The sequence below is a fragment of the Pinus tabuliformis genome, chromosome J, assembly GCF_031772625.1.
Source record: "Pinus tabuliformis cultivar Carrire ecotype Pingquan chromosome J, CPIR1, whole genome shotgun sequence".
NCBI lineage: Eukaryota > Viridiplantae > Streptophyta > Pinopsida > Pinales > Pinaceae > Pinus > Pinus tabuliformis.
Window position 1 is genome coordinate 1,009,651,604 of NC_142295.1, and position 21,462 is coordinate 1,009,673,065.

Here is a 21,462-nt window from a genome sequence, read left to right on the forward strand (position 1 = left end):
TACCAAGGTATTATTCGGATATTCAAAAGCAATATGCGTAATTAATTGGACATGCATATTTTGGAACTTTGAAGTTCCATTGAGTAAAGAAATATCTCAATAATTATAACTAAAGTAGATAAGAGACAAAAATTATATTCCAATCTGGATGGAACTAGGGTTAGAGTTTTGAAGGAAATGCAAAAATGCAGTACAACTCACTATATGCATGTTGTAGGAGACATCATACATTAATAAATTTTGACTCTAATAAGAAGGTCAATGGGACTGATTCCAAAAGTACATGTACTATAAATACATAATGTGAGTGTAAAACAAACTCTTGGTGCTTCTCGGTTAATAGCAGAAAGACAATATTAAGCTTAGGAGCACATACTCTTAAGGCTCACTGAAATTCTAATATGTAAAAATTTGCAACTTAAAGTGTGAAACCTCAAACTACACAACCTTAATGTACATATATGTTTAGCTATAGATGGGATTATGTTAACATCTCTCAAATAAGAACCTTTCAAAAAATATGCTTCCAGTAAAATTATGAAAGATATTACAAATGTACTTCTTGTGGAAATTGATAAGGTAAAAATGATCAATGTGTTTCTACTTTATAGGAATAAAGTATACTTGCAGATTGGAGATGGTGGTGCTTAATGCATTAGAACAGTTCAGAGGAGCCTAATGATTAATAGGAATTGTACACTAGATTCGAAACATGACTGGTCCGAATTAATAAACCAATCTTTATTAAACCAAAATCTTTTGCAGTAATACAACTTAAGATAATCAAAATATCTTAGGGGGGTAGTAAAATAATGAATGCATCAAGTAAAATGGAACATATAAAATGTTCTAGATGAGGAAGAATGAGGATAACAAATCATGCAACAACTTGGTGCTAATTTAAAAAGATGATGGCTAAGTGGCACTAGTAATCAGGATTGTTGTGCACAAAGATATTGGGTATCTAGCAATCTATTCAAACAATCTGGAATAGGTCTTCCAGTTAGATTGCATTAATATTGTTGTTTGGTTCTGAATAGGACAACATAACAAGTAGTGCAGAAATGACGCATGAATTCATGGTAATTGATAAATGAGTTATATTATCTTGTAGTCGAGGGGTGATTTAAGGTTTAAGGTGAGGTGTAAACATATATATGACCTAGGTTCACACTTGGGTACGCATAGTGCCTAAAAACTTGGAGGGTGTGAAATTGAGAATATTGTAACCTTCATTTATAACTCATGTATGGGAAATGTATGTATTTGCATAGTGATTGCTCAATAATTGGTTTTAGGCATACATTGAATTATTCATGGCCAACAAGGTGTTGGAAGAAGTGTAAAAAGAGCAATAATAAATCATATGGCATGATTAGTTAAGTGTGGAGTACTCTGAGTACCAAATGCTTATTTTCTTGGTTAAAGACAAAGTTAAGGTTGTTATTAGACTTCAAATATAACATTGAAGTCCATACTAGACTAACTATCATAGTCTATAGTTTGCTTTATGATTAAGCGGAGGTCATATTTTGGTGTTGTTAAAACCTTGTCTAAGTGATAGATTTAATCCCAAATCTCAAAGTTATTGTATGATAAAGTTCTAGTATGCATGATTACCTCTATGGTACTATTTTGTTGACATTGTACTGCAACCACAAGATACATGAAAATTATTAGCTAAATAAAAGCACTTGAATACTTTGACATAAGAATTATTTACGTATGATCTGGTTGCAGAAATTGAACAGGTCCATGGAATTCCTTATTCTCTAGTCGACAAACCAATCATAGTTTGATCAGACTTTCCTAAAGGTAATATGAATAATTGAAGGAATTTTTGGCATAATACTAACATGGTTGAAAACATGTGGATGAAGAATATGTCATGTAAGTGATGTTATGGACATTAATATTGGGTACATGTGTACATGTGGTACTATGTACAAACGGTACATATGATATTGGTATGGATGCACATATTGCATGATAATATATGACATGTATAGTTGTGTGTGTGTAATGTACACCATGTGTAGGTGCACATGATAGAAGATAAGGAACTGGGTGATTGTTTGGTATGGCAACTAACCCAGAGTGCATATAGAAGAAAGAAGATAAGAAGTGATTCAAGGATAAGTATCGGTGTTTTATTTTTGTTTTGTATGCATGTGATTATGATTCTGATCTATGTGGATTACGTATGATCTATAATTGATGGGTACATATGATTTATAGTTTATGGTTATTTTGAGCTAACCTAATGTGATATTTTTATACCTGTTGATTTGTTAAATGTGCTAGTTTCACTTGTTGTGACTAATTCAGGGAAACTGTAAGAAGCAAGTGTTCGGCAAAAACACAAAGGAATTGGAAGAATGCATTAGAAGAACATTCATTTTCTTTAAGTATAATGAACATGAGTAATCATATTTAAATTGTGGGCAACATAACCCATAGTTACTCAAATAGTAGTACTGTATATCAAGTTATGATATTAACTATGGTAAAAAAAGTGCATCTTAAATCTCTCACAAAATTGATTTAAGAAAATGTTACAGGTAACAATGGAAGGAGATTTTTTCGTAGAACTGTTTTGTAACCGATATAAAATGGAAGACCCTATTCAAGTAGTAAGGCCATGTGAGTATGTAAAGTAAGAAATAACTACTTGTGAATGAGAAATAATGTTGTAAAATGCAGTAATACACCGAGGACGGTGTAAATTTAAGGGGGGAAGTATGTAACACCCCTCCACTGTATGTAAAACTCGACTAACCTAAGCTTAGAAAATCTAGGTCTGATGTCTAACAAAGAAAGTAAATACTTTATTAATAAATAAATAAAATAATTTAATTGCTTGGAAAAAACGAGACACCAAGAGATGAGATTCTTGGCAAATCCCATTGGTGAATGGAAAAGGATAATTCTTTCATGATAATACTTCTAGATCCAATTATAGATAAGATTAATGGATTGGAGATAAATATCCATTAAGATACTTAGTTGGAGAAAGATGCTAGGTTAAAAAAAAGAAAACATAAAATCCTTGTGGGAGAGCAAGGAAATATTTTATGAGGAAAAGCCTCGCGGGAGATAAATGCGAGCTTTTCTCAGAAAATTCTAGGCAAATGGATTAAAAAAATCCATAAAAGAGGGACACCGCTAATGGACACCATATCATGAAAGAGGGTATTAAATACACATTGAAGAGATCAACAAGAGGGATTTGATCCATGTCAAGAACTCTAGGCTCAGGGGTGAACTGGAGGAAGTCGATTCTATGTTGGGTGGCAGTCCTCGGTTTTCCAAGTGACATTATTTCCATTTCTCTTGTCAGATTCCATTGCATGGGATGTACTGTATGTTGTTCCTTACCCTGTATATTGTCGAATTGTCTCAACACATATGTATAGTTGCATGTGTGATACTTGCGTAGGAGGATGATTGAATAATGATGCATGAGACAACTAGGTATGATGAATAATTATGATTTTAAGGTTTCCATCGTATAGCCAATGGTTTAGGTTATTCATTCTAGGCCTTTTGCACCATGAATTGCATCCACTAAAGGTCGTTTTAACTATTTATTCACTATGATTCATATTGCATAAGATATATGTCAGTGATACTTTCAACTATGACAGTAGGACTATGAACATGTTATATGGCAAAGCTAGCTATTGTGTATTTATAACATTGTCTTCATTAATGCTTGTGTTGAATCCTCAAAGGAAGGAAACTCTAATGCAGGATCTTGAATGATCATGATTGATTCTTTCCTCTGCGATGTGATGTGTAGAATTTCCTGTGTTAACTTGGTTTATGAGATGACTATATATAGACGCATGTGAAAACTATTGCATATAATCCAAGCTAAATTTAATGAAGTAAAATTATGTGGCTTTTAATATTGTGTCAATGAGGTATCTTCCAATAGTATGTGGTTTTTAATATGGTGTCAAGGAGGTATGTGACACCAGTTATTCAAAACATTTTCTATTTTTAAATCTCTTTATTTTTAGTAAGTCTATTTTAAACATAAGATGCCACCTTGTTGACATGTGTCACTGATTAGGCATTGGTTGAACAATAGTATAGATAATTCCACCCCATTAATTACGCCGTAAGGCGTTTCCCTCTGAAATAAACTCTCCAAACTGCTGTCGTGTCAAAATATATGCCATTCGATTTGGATGTTAGACGATCCAGTAATCCTTAACCGTTGATTTCAATTGCGCAATGCCAGGCGCCAGGCTCCATACGAACCGTCAACCGTCTTTCAACAAGATAGGTTGCGGTGAGCACAGACGAGAAGGAGGCGCCTGGGGAGGCCAGACATCGTGGTGGTGTGGAGGGAGAGACATTAGTATTCGCAGAACCACAAAATCGATGGCCACGCACAGCCAAATAATCAAGCAAGACCGTCATCCCGTCTGGCTTGCCGATGCGCTGATTCTTTCAGCCGTTGCATACAGCGACAATCCTCGGCAGGAACTTGAAACACTGAACCGTAAAATTTACCCTATCATCGCCGAGTCCAAAACTACTTACTTGGTCTTTGTATGTTTTTTAGAGCAGGTAGCCATGGCAGCCATCGGGAACCCAATTGCTGGATTAGTGCCTGATCCTGAACCTGAACGCGAGACAGGTATGTTGGACCTGCCAGAGAGTTGTATACTGGTCATTTTCTCCTTGACTATGCCGTGCGACATTGGCAGATTGTCAGTTGTCTCCAAGCTCTTCAATTCTGTGGCCTATTCGGGCGATCTGTGGAACAAATCCCTTCTTAAAATATGCCACCAGATCGTATCCAGGGCTGACCCCCCTGTCCCAGCTTCAATGGTAAAACTGTGCGCTCGCCTCGTCGATCCAATTCTCATAGATGGGGGCACAAAGGTATTTATATATCACTTATTCTCAGGGTTTTGGTTGTCATATTTGGGAAAACGCCGTTCATCAACTCATTAATAATTCATATTCATATGTTTTTGTTCTGCTGGAACAACAATAGATGGCCTGGCTGGAAGGATCCCCAGCGAAATTGGGTTACATGTGACTCCAGGTTTGATTATCAATCTTCTTCTTTTTATTTTTCAATTTGTTTGTTTAAGGGTCTCCTTCTCTTGTTGGTTTTGAGGTCACGGTATTCTGTGATGGCTTCTCATGGAGTTATCTGGTTCAAAAATCATATGCAGGCAGCTATTGGCTTTAGAGCATGACGATGATTTGGAGTTCTTTGGGGTTAATTTTTTGGTCGACCCCATATTGTATTTTCCGAAAACGAGGCTCAGGAATGCCTACATTGCTCTACAGGTATGGAGGATTGCGTGTGTTCAAAGCGATCCTTCTAATGTAAGTGGAAGCTGGGTGGGAGTCAATTTTTGCACAGTTGTGTCTTTCGCCTTTGGACCAATGTTGTGGTTGGGGTTTATCTGAATCATGCTGAGATTACTGGATATGCCTTTGGATCAATGTTGTGGTTGGGGTTTATCTGAATCACGATTCATGCGGAGATCACTGGATATTTCCCTGGGGAGCTTAGGTTTGGGCTATGATCTATCAAAGGTCAGATGCCCAGGCGGTAAGAGACTCTGAGAAAGCCAAATGAACGCCTAATGAGTACCTTCCTCTTGATGTATTTAATACCCTCTTTGCTTTGGGTCTTCCTGTTGATTGCACTTGCAGGGAAGTTGCACACATTTTGTCTTTGCTTAGCCTTCTGTGGCAGGTTGAAGATTTTATGTAGACTTTTATAGGTCACTTGATTCTTTTTAGAATTTGGTCCTACTTTATTCATTTAGAGTTTTGGTCATACTTTCGGTTAGCAGTTTTTAGTCTTTACAGGACTCTGGTGTTTGTATTCGTTTGAAGTCTTTGTTGTGGTTCTTAATCAACACCAATTTTCTTTCAAGCTCTTTGGAACATTAATATGACAGTTATTAGTGTTTGCCGTCTCTGTGCCTCTGCATCTCATTTTTTTGCCGCTTCAGATTTCAATCATGTTCTTTGTGGTTACTTGACCCTCTTTTTCAGAGATTTAATCATACTTCCTAATTGGATCTTTCAACCTCCTCAGGCCTCATGTTCATGCATTTCGATACATTTTTGTGAGTTCGTCTTTAGTTTCAACTCCTAAGTGTTTAGGCATTGGTGTTACTTCCTTCTCAGGGTCTGGTTCTTTGCAAACACTCATCCACAAAACACAGGGTATCTATCCAGACCTTGTAGCCCAGACCCATTTTTTATTTTTCACGTCTTTTCATACTTCCCTAAATTGCACTTATAAGTTATAAGGTGTGTTTGTGTACATTCACCATGTGGTTATGTTTACAGTGATCTAAAAGCTGTGTATATTTGACTTCTGACTTGTTGCTGTTGTTGGGTGAACTACCAACCGCCCAACCTTAATGCCGAGTATTCCCAGTCTGCCGTAGATAAATGGCCTTGCTCTCTATTTCATAAAAGAAGCAATGATTCTCTAGTTTTTTCGATTGTTTTTAGTGTCTGTTCTTTTTATAAGTTGTGTGCTCTTTGTATGGGGTTCAAGCTAGCGCATGATCCTGGTTAACTCTCCTTGTTTTTAAACAGAGGAAACCCTCACAGATTATACATTGACGTTATGGTTTGCATTCAGATTCGAGGTGCTGGTGGAATTATCAGTGGTTTGGTGGTTGGAGATCCGTGGTCAAATCGACTGCAGGCTTTTGTCTCCGAATACCAACTACAGAGTGGTGTTTGCCCTTAAATTCACAGAAAATCCCTCTGGGTGGGAAGTGCCAATTAGGTTTTCTGTTACAACGCCAAAGGGAGAACAAATGGAATTAGAGAAGCGTTTGAATGAAAGAAGAGGCGAAAACCAGGGTATAAATGGTGGATGGATGGAAGTGGTTGCAGGAGAATTTACAACCAGACCCGAAACAGACGATGGTGATGACTCTCACATCAAATTTTATATGAAAGAAGTGTTACGGAGGATTCCTAAACGTGGGGCTTCTTCTGGTCGGCGTGAAGATTGAGCCCATCTACACATAATTGCATCTATTGTGTATATTGCATCTGTTTCATGTTGTAGACTTAGTTGCATTTATTGTGAATAGTGCGTCTGTTTCGTCGACGCTGCTGGTTGTGTCCCTCCCTACACATATTTTATTTGGTTTTGGAAGTTGCACATGATGACTCTGTTTCGTAGGCTACTCTGTTGACTTTGTTGAGTTTTACCATTAAATAAAACAAAACCGGCCCTGATTTACGAAATGAAAAAAGCCTCATTTTCACGAGATTTTATTTCCTTTTCTAGATGGCATTTTTGGTTTTTTGATAAAAAGGCAAGCACTTATTTTGTAGTTGGTAACTATGTTGGAAAAGATTTTGACTGAATTGAGAGTTACATATTGTTAGCGTTGGTCTTTTCCAATGCATATTTTTCCATGGAGCTAAGTGTTGTGATTCATGTAGGATTATTATCTGCCTAGTTGTTACGCCGTAAGGCGTTTCCCTCTGAAATAAACTCTCCAAACTGCTGTCGTGTCAAAATATGTGCCATTCGATTTGGTTGTTAGACGATCGAGTAATCCTTAACCGTTGATTTGAATTGCGCAATGCCAAGCGCCACGCTCCATACGAACCGTCAACCGTCTTTCAACAAGATACGTTGCGGTGAGCACAGACGAGAAGGAGGTGCCTGGGGAGGCGAGACATCGTGGTGGTGTGGAGGGAGAGACATTAGTATTCGCAGAACCACAAAATCGATGGCCACGCTCAGCCAAATAATCAAGCAAGACCGTCATCCCGTCTGGCTTGCCGATGCGCTGATTCTTTCAGCCGTTGCATACAGCGACAATCGTCGGCAGGAACTTGAAACACTGAATACCACATTCGGCTTGCCGGAAACGGCGATCTATGAATTTCTGGAAGAAGACAAGCTGCGAAAAGAAGGCTTCGAGATCGGCCGAAAGCAGGTTCTTCTGGTCGTTAAAAGCCTGGCCAAAGATCACATGATCATCGCCTGCAGAGGCACCACGGGGTTTATAGATGCGCTAACGGATCTCAACATAATGCAGAGGTCCTTGAGCCTGGGAGCGGGAGCTGCTCATGTGGGGTTTCTTGACAGAGCCGAGAGCATCCCATTGAAGTATCTTAGGCGCCAATTAATACAAGGGAACAAAATTGTATTGACGGGCCATTCTTTAGGAAGAGCCGTTGCCTCGTTGCTCACCCTCAGATTGTTGGAATCGAGCCCTAAGTTTTGCCACGAACAAGTTCAATGTTATTCGTTCGGATGCCCTCTCTTCGCGGATTCAAAATTGGAAAAACATATAAATTCGCGTTACAGAAGACACTTTGTGCATATAGTTTCCAAGAGCGATATCGTCCCCAGGCTTATGTCGTTTGTGCATTTTCTGTACACCCTGTGGGCCAGCTTGGAGGTCGGCCCACTGGAAGATGTGTTCAGCATAACGCGGCTAGCGCTTCTGGTATGGCAAGTGCTCCCCAGAATCCGTAAGCAGCGTCTAGGAATAGCAACAGTGGCGACGCAAGCGGTGTCGTGGGTACTCGGCTTGATTCGTGGCTTCGTCCATCGGTTGTTAGCTTTGGCGTTGTCCTACCATTCGGGGTCAGGCTACTCCTTCGTAGGCCAGATGGTGCTGCTTGATGCAGACAAAAGCTTCGATGAGGATATCGATGACTCCTCGGATGTGGATAAGCACCTGGCCTTTCAGTTTACTCAGGTTGTTTCCATGGACAGCATAAATGAGCACAGCCTTCTTAGCTACATCGAAAATGTCTTTTCTGTTAAGACGAAGGAAGAAGAATCTGATTCAGAGCCGGAGGTCCACAGAACCACGGTTAGTGTTTCGCTTGCTGATGGTAGGGATAGGAAGAGTAAATTGAGTAATAATCGGATTCGTCTCACAGAGTTCGAACCCGAGACCTCTCATTCTACCGAAAACCCTGCCGGGAATATTTTGAATAAAAGAAAGAATTCAAAGTCTTTCCGAAGCAAGGTTGCGTGCTTAATCTTTGCTAAGCGTATGCAGGAGTCTGCTCCCATACCCATCAGGCAGAAACCGAAAGAGAGAAAGATGGCTTGCAATAGTAATGAAAAACCTGGGCAGATTGGGCAGATTTGCTCGCAAGTGGAACACACTTTTCGTGACATCTTCCATTTATTATGCAGTTATGCAATTTCGCAAATTTTATGCATTGCAATAGCAAATGAAAGGACCCTGTGGGATGTAGCCTGTATCGCAATTTCTCCTGTGCAAGGAAAAATGTTTGCCCTTAACCTGAACCACACGTCTCGATGTTTGGTACGAACATTTCAGCTGTTCCTATCCTGTCATTGTTCTGAGGATGTACGGTTGAAAATTAATTATGTTCGGCAAAATGGACGTCTTTTAAAATGCAAAACGGTCAAATATTTTTACGCTGTAAGGCGTTTCCCTCTGAAATAAACTCTCCAAACTGCTCTCGTGTCAAAATATGTGCCAGCACGACGCTCCATACGAACCGTCAACCGTCTTTCAACAAGATACGTTGCGGTGAGCACAGACGAGAAGGTGAGGCGCCTGGGGAGGCGAGACATCGTGGTGGTGTGGAGGGGGACTGATACAGAGATACCCATTTGGGTAAAAGGTTTCCTATTTATGATGGTGGAAGACGTTTGTACACAGCTGGGCCATTGCCCTTTACCTCAAAATAATTCAACATCTTGCTTGTTGAGGGGGACGATGGACGTGGTCCAATAAGGGAGCGTCAGTTCAAGATACTTATAAATTTTAGGTCAATTCCTATCTGGGAGGGAGGATGATGCTCTGCATGAAGCCCTGCAAGTTCTTGATATTGTTCTATGTGAGCCACCAACTAAAAGGTACATTCCTGTTAGCAGATCATTTTATTCTGGCAACCTGGGGGCAAAGCAGTCCCTTGGAGAGGGATTGGAAAGCTGGCGTGGGTTTTACCAAAGTTTAAGGCCAACCCAAATGGATTATCGCTCAATATTGATATGTCTTCAACTGCATTCATTGAATCATTACCTATGGTTGATCTTGTTTCGCAACTGTTGGATAAGGATGTGAGAGCAATACCGTCTCCATGCTATACAAAGAGATTGGTCAACACAGGCTTCTTTAGTTATCTGGATGTATGTTTCAATTGCCTCGTAAGGAACGAAGGAACCGTCTCTGAGTGTTGGGGTTGCTTCTCGAAGTAGTGAGGGGCTGAACCGTGCTTTCCTTTGGTCTGTGTCTCAGTCAACAATACTTTGTAAGTGATTTTGAAACTTTTGTAACGACATCTTACAATATTCCCGTAGCTAAAATTCATTTGATTGAGCTGAAAATTGTGCATGACTTAGCATCATCCCAATGCAGAAAATTTAGTTGAGATCGAGAAAATAACCGGTGGCTTCGTAACGCAAATTGGCAGAGGAGGATTTGAGCGTCTACGCCATGCATGTCTCTATGCCATCTAAGTACTGTCAAAAACATCGAAACAAGGAGAGCAGGAACCCTCAACAGAGGCATAAATTATTGCTTGAGAGGTATATATAATTGCTTGATTGATTAAGGTCTCATGTTTTCATATATAAAAAACAAAAAATTGTCATTAAAAATAAAATGTCAAAAATTTTGTTGTCATAAAAATTAAATGGTTTGATCTCTCTTTGGGCAGTTTTGGAGAAATGTGTGAAAACAAAACAATGACACGTGGGAAAAACAAGGTATAATATAAGTTTCTTTGCGTTCGAAATTCCACCATAAATTCGTGTGTCGTTTGTGGCATATTGCGGTGAAGGAGAATTATAAATATTGATTTACCATTATATGTCCATGGTAAACTTCCCTGACCTATGGTTGATCTTGTTTCGCAACTGTTGGATAAGGATGTGAGAGCAATACCGTCTCCATGTTGTACAAAGAGATTGGTCAACACAGGCTTCTTTAGTTATCTGGATGTATGTTTCAATTGCCTCGTAAGGAACGAAGGAACCGTCTCTGAGTGTTGGGGTTGCTTCTCGAAGTAGTGAGGGGCTGAACCGTGCTTTCCTTTGGTCTGTGTCTCAGTCAAAAATACTTTGTAAGTGATTTTGAAACTTTTGTAACGACATCTTACAATATTCCCGTAGCTAAAATTCATTTGATTGAGCTGAAAATTGCGCATGACTTAGCATCATCCCAATGCATAAAATTTAGTTGAGATCGAGAAAATAATCGGTGGCTTCGTAACGCAAATTGGCAGAGGAGGATTTGAACGTCTACGCCATGCATGTATCTATGCCATCTAAGTACTGTCAAAAACATCGAAACAAGGAGAGCAGGAACCCTCAACAGAGGCATATATTATTGCTTGAGAGGTATATATAATTGCTTGATTGATTAAGGTCTCATGTTTTCATATATAAAAAACAAAAAATTGTCATTAAAAATAAAATGTCAAAAAAAATTTTGTCGTAAAAATTAAATGGTTTGATCTCTCTTTGGGCAGTTTTGGAAAAATGTGTGAAAACAAAACAGTGACACGTGGGAAAAACAAGGTATAATATAAGTTTCTTTGTGTTCGAAATTCCACCATAAATTCGTGTGTCGTTTGTGGCATATTGCGGTGAAGGAGAATTATAAATATTGATTTAACATTATATGTCCATGGTAAACTTCCCTGTGATGCTCTATTATGTCCAACCTTGTGTTTGATAGGAAAAAACAATTTCTAAATCACTATATGTCCACTCGTTTTAACTAACAATCTTGTTATTGAACAGGACCAAATGTTTTATAGAAGTGACCGACTCAAAAACAAGACTCGACATTCCATTGAATGCAAGCCATGAATTAGAGTATCTATAATATCTGGGAGAGAACTGGTGGATACAAATGTCTCTAAGCTAAGGAAAAATAGTCATATCCTCTCGTATGTAAGCTTTGTTCATGTAAATATATTCATATTTGTGGGTATGAAGATATTGGAGAACTAGAAATGTAATGGTGTTTTGGATTTTGAATTTTATCTCTCAGGGAGATAAATGATTTTGATAGTAAATATTGAAATCTTTTGGGATGAATAAGTGGTAAAATAGGTCAATATGAGCACAGTGTGGAAACTGGCGGAGTTGGCCATGCTGGGAATAAAAATCCAACACAATGAAAAACAGGCAACGAATGAAGTTATAAGTGAATTGAAAAACAACAACCGAATGAAATACAAACAACGAATGAAGTTGTAAGTGAATTGAAGAAAAGACATTTGATTTATTAGGGAAACTAATTCACTAGATCACAAATCTGTCCATGATCAAATCTTTTATGTGGCTCTAGCATCATACTAGACTAACAACTCATCTCCAAAGTATCTATATTCTCAAACTTATATCACCTACTTACATAGGTTGGGTTTCTATGGTCATAAAATATTCACTCTTTATCCTGAGAATATAAGATTTGTGAGAATCCCGCAACAACCTTTAACTAACACAGTTTCATCCCGTATGACATCACTGGAGGCCGAAAGCAATTGAGCCTTTTTATCCCATCAATGCAACTTTTTAAATCCCCAAATACCTGAATATCTTTGATGTTGAGCCACTGAAACAAGTATAAAAAACCCGAGATGCAATAATTTTTGCCCAGTTATTAGTACCCTACCACCTTAAAAACATGTTTATGTTGTATATATGGCCGTAGTACCAGCTGAGATATGTCAAAATAATAATATGGTATAAGAACTCTTATAAAGGTTCATAGTTGTGTGTATGAAAGATATATAATTTATCAGTTCTGTTGAACATATAAAAACCAGTCACAAAGTTTATAATATAGAGAAAATAAGATTGTCCTCCTGATAATCTGCAATCAAAGAAAAAGCATGTAAATTGCTTTGAAGAAAAACTGACTTTATTACATTCTTTGAAGAAAAACTGATTTTATTACATTGTTCCGAGAATTGTTGATCCTTTTGTTTAAATAGCCTTGCTTTGCCTTTGTCCATTTGAATTGGATGCGGAGGAATTGTTTGGATGGCCAAAAGTGGTAGGAATCTGGGCAAAATAATTTCAAAAAATCTTGTAGATGCAGTGTTTGAATTTTATTTTTGATAGTAGAAATAGATTCAGCACCATCAGTAGAAATAGATTCAGCACCATCAAAAACGTCTAGGACACTTAAAATTTTGAAATTTAACAACTATAACTTGGATTTACAAAAATCTTTACCACATATTTTCTAAATATAACCTAAATTTCCATAACAATCCAGACAATTCCTCAGCTAGTTAAACTATGGCATTTAGATTTGTTCTTACACAATTCATGGATCCTTTGATTCTATGCATGTGATGAAAACTGATAGGAGAGGCATGAGATTTGAAATCATATTTTGATATATTGATAACAAGGTGTAGTTTCTTATTTCAAATGTTCCACTAATCAATCTATAATAAGTTTGGAATTTCTAGGTGATATTTTTTTCCTTTGCCATTAGGATATTTAGAGAAAATAATTGTGGATAATTGTTTCACACTGTGTCTATATTTACACAGAATAAAAATTGGAGTATGAATTGTTTATAAAAATTTAGCCTCCCATCCATCCTTTTGATGTGTCTCGTCACGCGGCTCTATTTTCTGTTTTACTTTACATATTTATTGCCTAGCATATTTATTTCTTTACATATTTACGTCGTAAGGCGTTTCCCTCTGAAATGAACTCTCCAAACTGTTGTCGTGTCAAAATATGTGCCATTCGATTTGGTTGTTAGATGATCGGGTAATCATTAACCATTGATTTGAATTGAGCAATGCCAGGCGCGACGGTCCATACGAACCATCAACCGTCTTTCACATGCTGCAGGCAACGATAGCAAAACTCGCCGTATTCTGTGCCTGCCAGGAGAAAAAGAGAGGCTCAGACTCTTCAAATCCGACCTCCGCCAAGAGGGAAGCTTCCATGCTGCCGTTGAGGGTTGTGAGTACATTTGTCATTTGGCAACTATAATGGATTTCGCCATTGAAGCACAGGTATTTTTTAACAACCACCCGAATGCACAACTTCCGGAAACAACGAATTTATTACTGGATTTTGACCCCTTTTTTGGATATAAATTTTCCCTTTTAATGTACTTTTTCTTCAAACACAGATGAATGTTATCGAAGCTGAGGTGAATGGTACTCTTGATATTTTGAGGACTTGCAGTCAGGCAAAGTCTGTGAGGCGTGTAATTTACACATCATCCATAACTGCAGCCTCGCCACTTAATGATGATGGCGAATTCAGGGACTGCCTCGATGAATCTTGTTGGACCCCAATCGATATCATGAGACGTGAAAAGCCTATTTTCTGGGTAAGTTCGTTGTTACTACTCACTTCAAAGATTTGTATTAAAAGATCTGTAAGTTTATCTTAACTTCAAATATAATCAATCTAGATTTATTAGGGTTAGGGTCCAGAAGATCAAATTTATGAGTTGTAAAGTTGCATGCTCATAATAGATTTAGAATTAGATCAATCTAATCAATCTGGATTTATTAGGGTTAGGTTGTAGAGGATCAAATTTATGAGTTGTAAAATTGTATGCTCATAATAGATTTAGAATTAGATAAATGTAGACCGGTTTTAAAAAGTGATGAAATCCCAAATAATTTTCATATTCCACTATAAAATGAGCTTCTTAACACAATCTCTTACCCAACACAATCATTATTTTGACTCGACTGTAAAATGAGCTTCTCAACCATTATTTTGAAATTAATTTGAAATGCAAATCTCTTGATATTTAGAAAAATGTAATTTACATTTTTATCTTGTCACACGTATGGTATGCGTTCATTAGATATTTGATCTTATTTTTGTAAATTTTCATGGCTTGGTGTTTCTCTTATGGATTTTTTTATTTCATTGAGTTTAGGTTGATTATGGATTCTCTGTATCTCATGGGTATAAGCATAGTTTTGTTACATATCAATAAGATAAATGAAATCTGAAATCAATATATAAATGTTCATTTCATCTAATCTTATATTAAAGTCGCATCTCTGTATCAATGTTGAACATTTTGATTCTCAGTATCCAATGGGTAAGAGCATAATTTTCAGATCTGCCATTAACAGAAAAATGCCCATTTTTCCTGTTCTTATATTAATGTTCACATCTCTCAGGCAACGCTGAACATTTTGAATGGTTAAGGGAGCTTCATGATATCATGGGTTCCATTTTATTAGTCCACACTGAGGATGCTTGTAATGCTCACATATTCTTGATGGAGCGTCCCTCTGCGAGAGGTCGATATATATATGTTCAACAGTCCGTGCTACCAGCATTTTTCCAAGGAAAATAACCTTGCAAATTGAAACCCAACGACACCCTCTATGAAGAAACCAAAAACACCAGAAACCCTTGTCTTCTCGTCAAATCTACCAAAATATTCGTATAACCGTAAGTAATTTCAATACTCTTCCACAAGAATCCTCAGCAAACATATCAGTCTTCAACAGTCCAAAGGTGAGAAATCTCTTCAAAGATGACTTATTGCTTTGGCTCACTGTTTCCAATAATCCATCTTTCACAATCTTAGAAATGAACTGTGTATGCAAATAGCCACGCTTACAAAGATAGAATTAGGTAGAAATGAGGGTGATGAATATGCAATATACAACCAATCAATAGGATGCTCATTGCTATCATTGTTACAGTCACACATAAGTCAATGTCATGCAACCAATGTTACTCTTACAGCATCAACAAATCGTCAAGGATTTGTCACACAAGGTTTCTGTCCTGTGTCAAGGTCTTTAGCTATTAGTGATACTGGTGAAGCTTCAGACCTAGGATCACAACTTGAAGAGAAGAAACAGGTAGAGCCTCCTAATATGAACATAAATATCACAGATACCCAAAGAAAAGCTCGGTCTTCTCAAGTAATGGTGCTTCTGAGTTTGCTACTGAGGCATGACAACACAAAGTTGTACATTGCTTCCTTTCTATTTTTTGAGGGGAAATTTACACTATGAGTAGCCACTTGTGATATTAAAACAGTGAGCTCTGAGGTCAATATAATGCTCAGACTTATTGAGAAACAAGAGCTGGAGATATTCAATAGAAAAAGATGGAGATGGGTGTTTCAATGGACAATCTGCTTCAAACAATTTCAGATCACGGAATCAGGAATCGATTTCAATTATTATGCCTCTATATAATTCATTCTCTGATGAAGGATTCATGGTGGAAGGAACTTGAAAAAAACTCGTTCCTCAGATTTTGGCAAAGATGATTAGATTTCAGAAATGACAAATCAAACATCCATAACCATCAGTGTTGTTAGATTTATCACCAGCAAAATCTAACACTGAAAATTCAAATTCACCAAAGAGTATTTCAGAGGAAAATCATCGTGATGATTGAGTAATATGGAGAACAACTACAGATCCATGCTACGAGCATTTTTCCAGGGAAAATAATCTTGCAAATTGAAACCCAACGACACCCTTTATGAAGAAACCAAAAATACTAGAAACCCTTGTCTTCTCGTCTTCCACAGTCCAAAGGTGAGAAATCTCTTCAGAGATGACTTATTGCTTTGGCTCATTGTTTCCAATAATCCATCTTCTACAATCTTAGAAATGAACTGTGTATGCAAATAGCCACGCTTACAAAGATAGAATTAGATAGAAATGATGGTGATGAATATGCAAAGATGTGGTTGATACAGAGATTGCAAACTCAGAGGTTTGCTTTATTTCTGGATGAAGTTTGGAGAGATGGTTCCCAGTTGATGGAAGAAATTTGGTTTCTTGCTGCGAACCCACCACTCCAACTCGAGACTCGTTGTAAGTTCAAGGAATCACAAAGTCCTGTTAGAAATTGGAGTTGCGGAGACATCTATAATAAGAATGGGGCATTTGGTAGAAGAGGAAAACTGGCAGCTATTTTTTATTCATCCTTTTCGAATTCCATGATTCAGTTGGGGCTTACTCACGAGGTTCTTCTTCGGTTGTCCACACTCAGAGAAAGTGTTCAACCTTCATCCAGTTCTTTGTTCTTGATTGGCATATCTGATTACAAGTTATTTTCTCAGTGATATAGTGATAAAGTAAATTCAAATTAACTCACATGTACAATTTATAGTGTTCTTCCTACCTCTCCTCTCCTTTGGCTATAGCTTTCCCATTGAGCAACTTGGTAGCTTCATAGGCATGAACAACAATTTATATGCAATATTAATTCAATAATTAATAAAAAACAGTGTAAGGCACCCTAAATCAATTTCATTTCTACTACATCTCTACATTTCATTTAGATTTGCCCATTCCATGTCCTGATTGTTCCTCAATTTATGCCTTACGGCGTTTCCTTTGCAACATTTGGTGCAAATGCTAGTTTAAATTATCCCATATGTAGACCTTTTATAGTGGGTACACACTTCCTCTCTGATTTGTAGCAGTAAACCACCATCTTTTTCTCTCCTCCCCTTATTAGTTGACTTTTAGTCTTATTTTGTAGTTTAACTCCACTTACTTCCAACTCAATCTATTTTAGGATATTTTTCTATTGATGACTCTCCTAGTCGTATTTTGACTCATTCTACAACTAGGAAAAGTCAATTTTGAGTTATAGTAAGTGAATGCAAATGAAATCCACAACTTAATTCAAATTAGTTGACCCGTCTCCTTCGTTTATCAATTAAATTTTCAATGGTTTCACTCTCTCTTCTTTCCTATTTTGCAAGTAGTTAATCTGGTATTTTTTACACATGGTTCATGTGACTATGCTTCAAATCAAATATTTTTGACCTCATCAAACTTCACATAGAGAAAGCACAATTTCATATCCCATTGAAAATTTAGCAAACTTAATTATCTTTAGGATTTCAAGATTGATGAGACTGCGGCATTTTCATTGAATTCTATCATATATGAATGTATGTGATTGTAATTTAATTAATAGAAACAAGCTCTACATGAACCGCAATGTTGGTGGTGTTGATTTTTGAAATCCTTTCTCATGGCTTTAATAAAAATTACTTTTCACTCAATCCAAAGTCATTGAAGATGCATATTAAGTTTTTTCTATCCAATTTTGAGGCATAGATTAGAAAGTTTTAACAAAATTAAGCGGTGTTCATTAATGTCCCTAAAGGATCAACATGAAAATAAAAGATGGAAAAGAAGCAAAGTGTGAAGATGAGGATCATGGTATAGGTGATGGTAGAAATTTTTTTGTGAAGATGTGGAAGAACGTGCATGGTAACACTGCCACACAACTAGAACATTTGCTAACATGGGTGATTTTGCAATATGTGAACTCTTTTGTAGAGGTGTTTAGTGAGTGGCCCTTCTTATTGCTTTGACGTTTCGATCTTCATACTTAAGTGTAGAGATGACCTATTTTGTAAACAATTAACTATTGATTAATGTTATGGTTGATAGTTTTATTCCATAATTTAATGATATAATTATAGATTATTTATTTTGAGATGATTAATAATTAGCATTTGTACTATAATAATAATATATAATGTAAATGGAATAGAATACAATGTATAAAACATAAAACGTGGCTACCACAGAATTTTTTGAAAATGACTCTTCTCCAGGTCTGTGCACGAGCAGCTATGTTCTCTATTGTAATAAATATGGAACCAACCGTTACAAAGGAGGAATGAAAAGATGACGTTTGCTTACCTGCTTTAAAGGCACTTATATCCGTTCAAAATGTCCATGGTCACAATCATATTTATGCGTAATTGTACTCTGATAGGTAATTCAAATCAAATCTACATGACTAAAGACTAAACATATTTAAGCACTCGTGTTTTAGGATGTCATGAATAAAACAATCCAATACATTACCAAATCTTCAAAGTTCAATTAACAATTTATGTGATGCTTCCCTGGATGTAGTGTAGGGATGTGGTGATTCTTATGTTCATAGTAGATTTTAGAGTTGTAATACATTTGTTATATGTTTTCGACTTTTCCACTCCATATATTTTGTTTTAATTGGTTTATAATTTGGTTTGGATTTATTGCCATTGTAAGTTTGATATGTGAGGAGTTTTTGGTTTAATTCGTTTATAATTTAGTTTGGATTTATTGCAATGGTAAGTTTGATTTGTGAGCTTCCTGGTTTTGGTTTTGTTTTTGAGCATTGGATTTATATATGTAATTAAAAACATATTTTATACTCTAAAAGATAAAGATTTGATCAAGAATTATTTGACCAAATAACAATAAAAAATTTTGAAATTTATAATAGTTGGAAAACACATATTTTGAAAATATAAATAACTAGCACAACCTTATTAGCAAAAGTGGTTTATATACGTTGATAGACATCATTTTCATACAATAATTAGCATATGAAAAGTGGAAAATGACATCAATCAGCGTATATCAATCACATTTACCAATGTGGTTATGTCAATCACATTTACCAATGTGGTTATGCAAGTTGATGACTGACGTGTGTGGGGTGGATTTGTTGACCATGGTGGACAATGGTTGCAAATGGTTGATGCTTTTGATCATGGTTTATGAGGTTAACAAAGGTTCAATACAGTTTTTCCATGGTAAACCATTAATGTAATGACATTTGAATGTTGCATGAACTTAATAATGCTACATTAATGTTGACCATTGTTATGTGAGGTTGAGGATGTTTGACCATTCTAACCATGGTTGATAATGGTTTCCCAGGTTGAGCATGGGTTGACTATCATTATCCAAAGTTGACTATGGTCAACTAGAGATGACCATGGTTCGTCATGGTTGATCATCATTGACCATTGTTGACGATGCCTTTTGATGGCTAACTAAAGTTGATGGTCGACTATTGTCCACCATCATGAATTGTCAACTACGGTTGATGATTGACAATGGTGACCATAGATATCTACAAGCTACAATAGTTGATTATGGTCAACCATAGTAAGACATGGTTACCATAACTAACTATAATTACCTTATATAGTGAGCCTCCCCCTCCACCTCCTAGTTATTATTATTTTTTAACTTTATTATTATTGTTTAACTTTATTATACTTATTTAGAAACTCTAATATATTAATAGCATCAATAAACCTTATTCATGTTAATACAACTAATAGTAATATCAATAATATTAATAATAATACTCATCACTTTTATTATACTTATTTAGAAACCTTAATATATTAATAGCATCAATAAACCTTATTAATGTTAATACAACTAATATTAATATTATTAATATTAATAATATTATTATGGCTAATAATAATAAGAATATAATATAATCAACCTTAATATTAATATTAATATCAGTATGCATCACCTTTATTATAATTATTTAGAAACCCTAACATATTAATAGAATGGATAAACCTTATGAATATTAATACAACTAATATTAATATTATATTAGTAATATTAATAATATTATTATTGTTAAGAATAATAATAATATATCATCACCCTTAATATTAATATTAGGACCCGTTGCCTTTATTATGCTTATTTAGAAACCCTAATATATTAATAGCTTCGATAAATATGATTAATGTTAATAATAATAATAATAATAATAATAATATAATCAACCTTAATATTAATATTAATATTAGTACTCATCACCTTTATTAATATTACTATTTTTATTATAGTGTTGACCAAGTTTCATCACGATGATGATAATAATAATAATAATAATAATAATAATAATAATAATAATAATAATAATAAAGTGAACCTTATTATGATTATTCTTTTTATTCAACTTTATTAATATTAATAATACTATATAGTCTTGACTAAATTTAATCATGGTTAACTCTTAATAATATATTCAATCTTATAATAATAACAATAATATAGTTAACTTTATAATTATTATTAGTAATCTTTATTTTTATTAATATTTTCATTATTAAACATTTTAAAGTCTTTATTGTGATTGACCAAGGTTGACTTTGGTAACTCATATATAATATTTATTGGAAAATTGTAAATCTTGATTGTGACCGACAAAGGTTGATCTTAGTTGACTAAGGTTGACAATATTTAACTTTAGACAACCACAATTGATTATAATTAAAACCCATGAATATAGTAAGATATATTATTATCATTATTATTATTATTAGTAAATTTTACTAATATTAATAATAATGTTATAATTTCTGTATTCAAACTTCTCTGATCCATAAGGAATTAAGCAAAGCCTTTCGGTAGAAATCCCTTAGAGAATTTCTTTTCCAACGCATTTCGAACCAACAAGTATTGTTCGTCATTAGGACCTTCGAACCAGATAAGGTTCACCAAGTTTTGACCATGGTCAACTATTAATATTAAATTTAAACATATAGTAATAATAATAATAATATAGTCAACCATATTATTATTATTAGTCAACTTTCTTATAATTATTATTATTATTAAACATTTTTAAATCTCGATTGTGACTAACTAACGATGACTTTAGTTGACAATGTTTGA

The 21,462-nt window shown here is 35.6% G+C and overlaps 1 protein-coding gene across 1 annotated transcript; it reads left to right on the plus strand.

The window, feature by feature from the left end:
• Nucleotides 1-4,295: 4,295 nt before the first annotated feature.
• Nucleotides 4,296-5,502, plus strand: LOC149230272 (F-box protein PP2-B15-like). Its single transcript, XM_089378926.1, has 3 exons — nt 4,296-4,899; nt 5,015-5,065; nt 5,199-5,502. Exons 1-2 carry the CDS (start codon nt 4,393-4,395, stop codon nt 5,057-5,059), a joined length of 552 nt encoding a protein of 183 aa, XP_089235052.1. The 5' UTR covers nt 4,296-4,392; the 3' UTR covers nt 5,060-5,065; nt 5,199-5,502.
• The last annotated feature ends 15,960 nt before the right edge of the window (nt 5,503-21,462 follow it).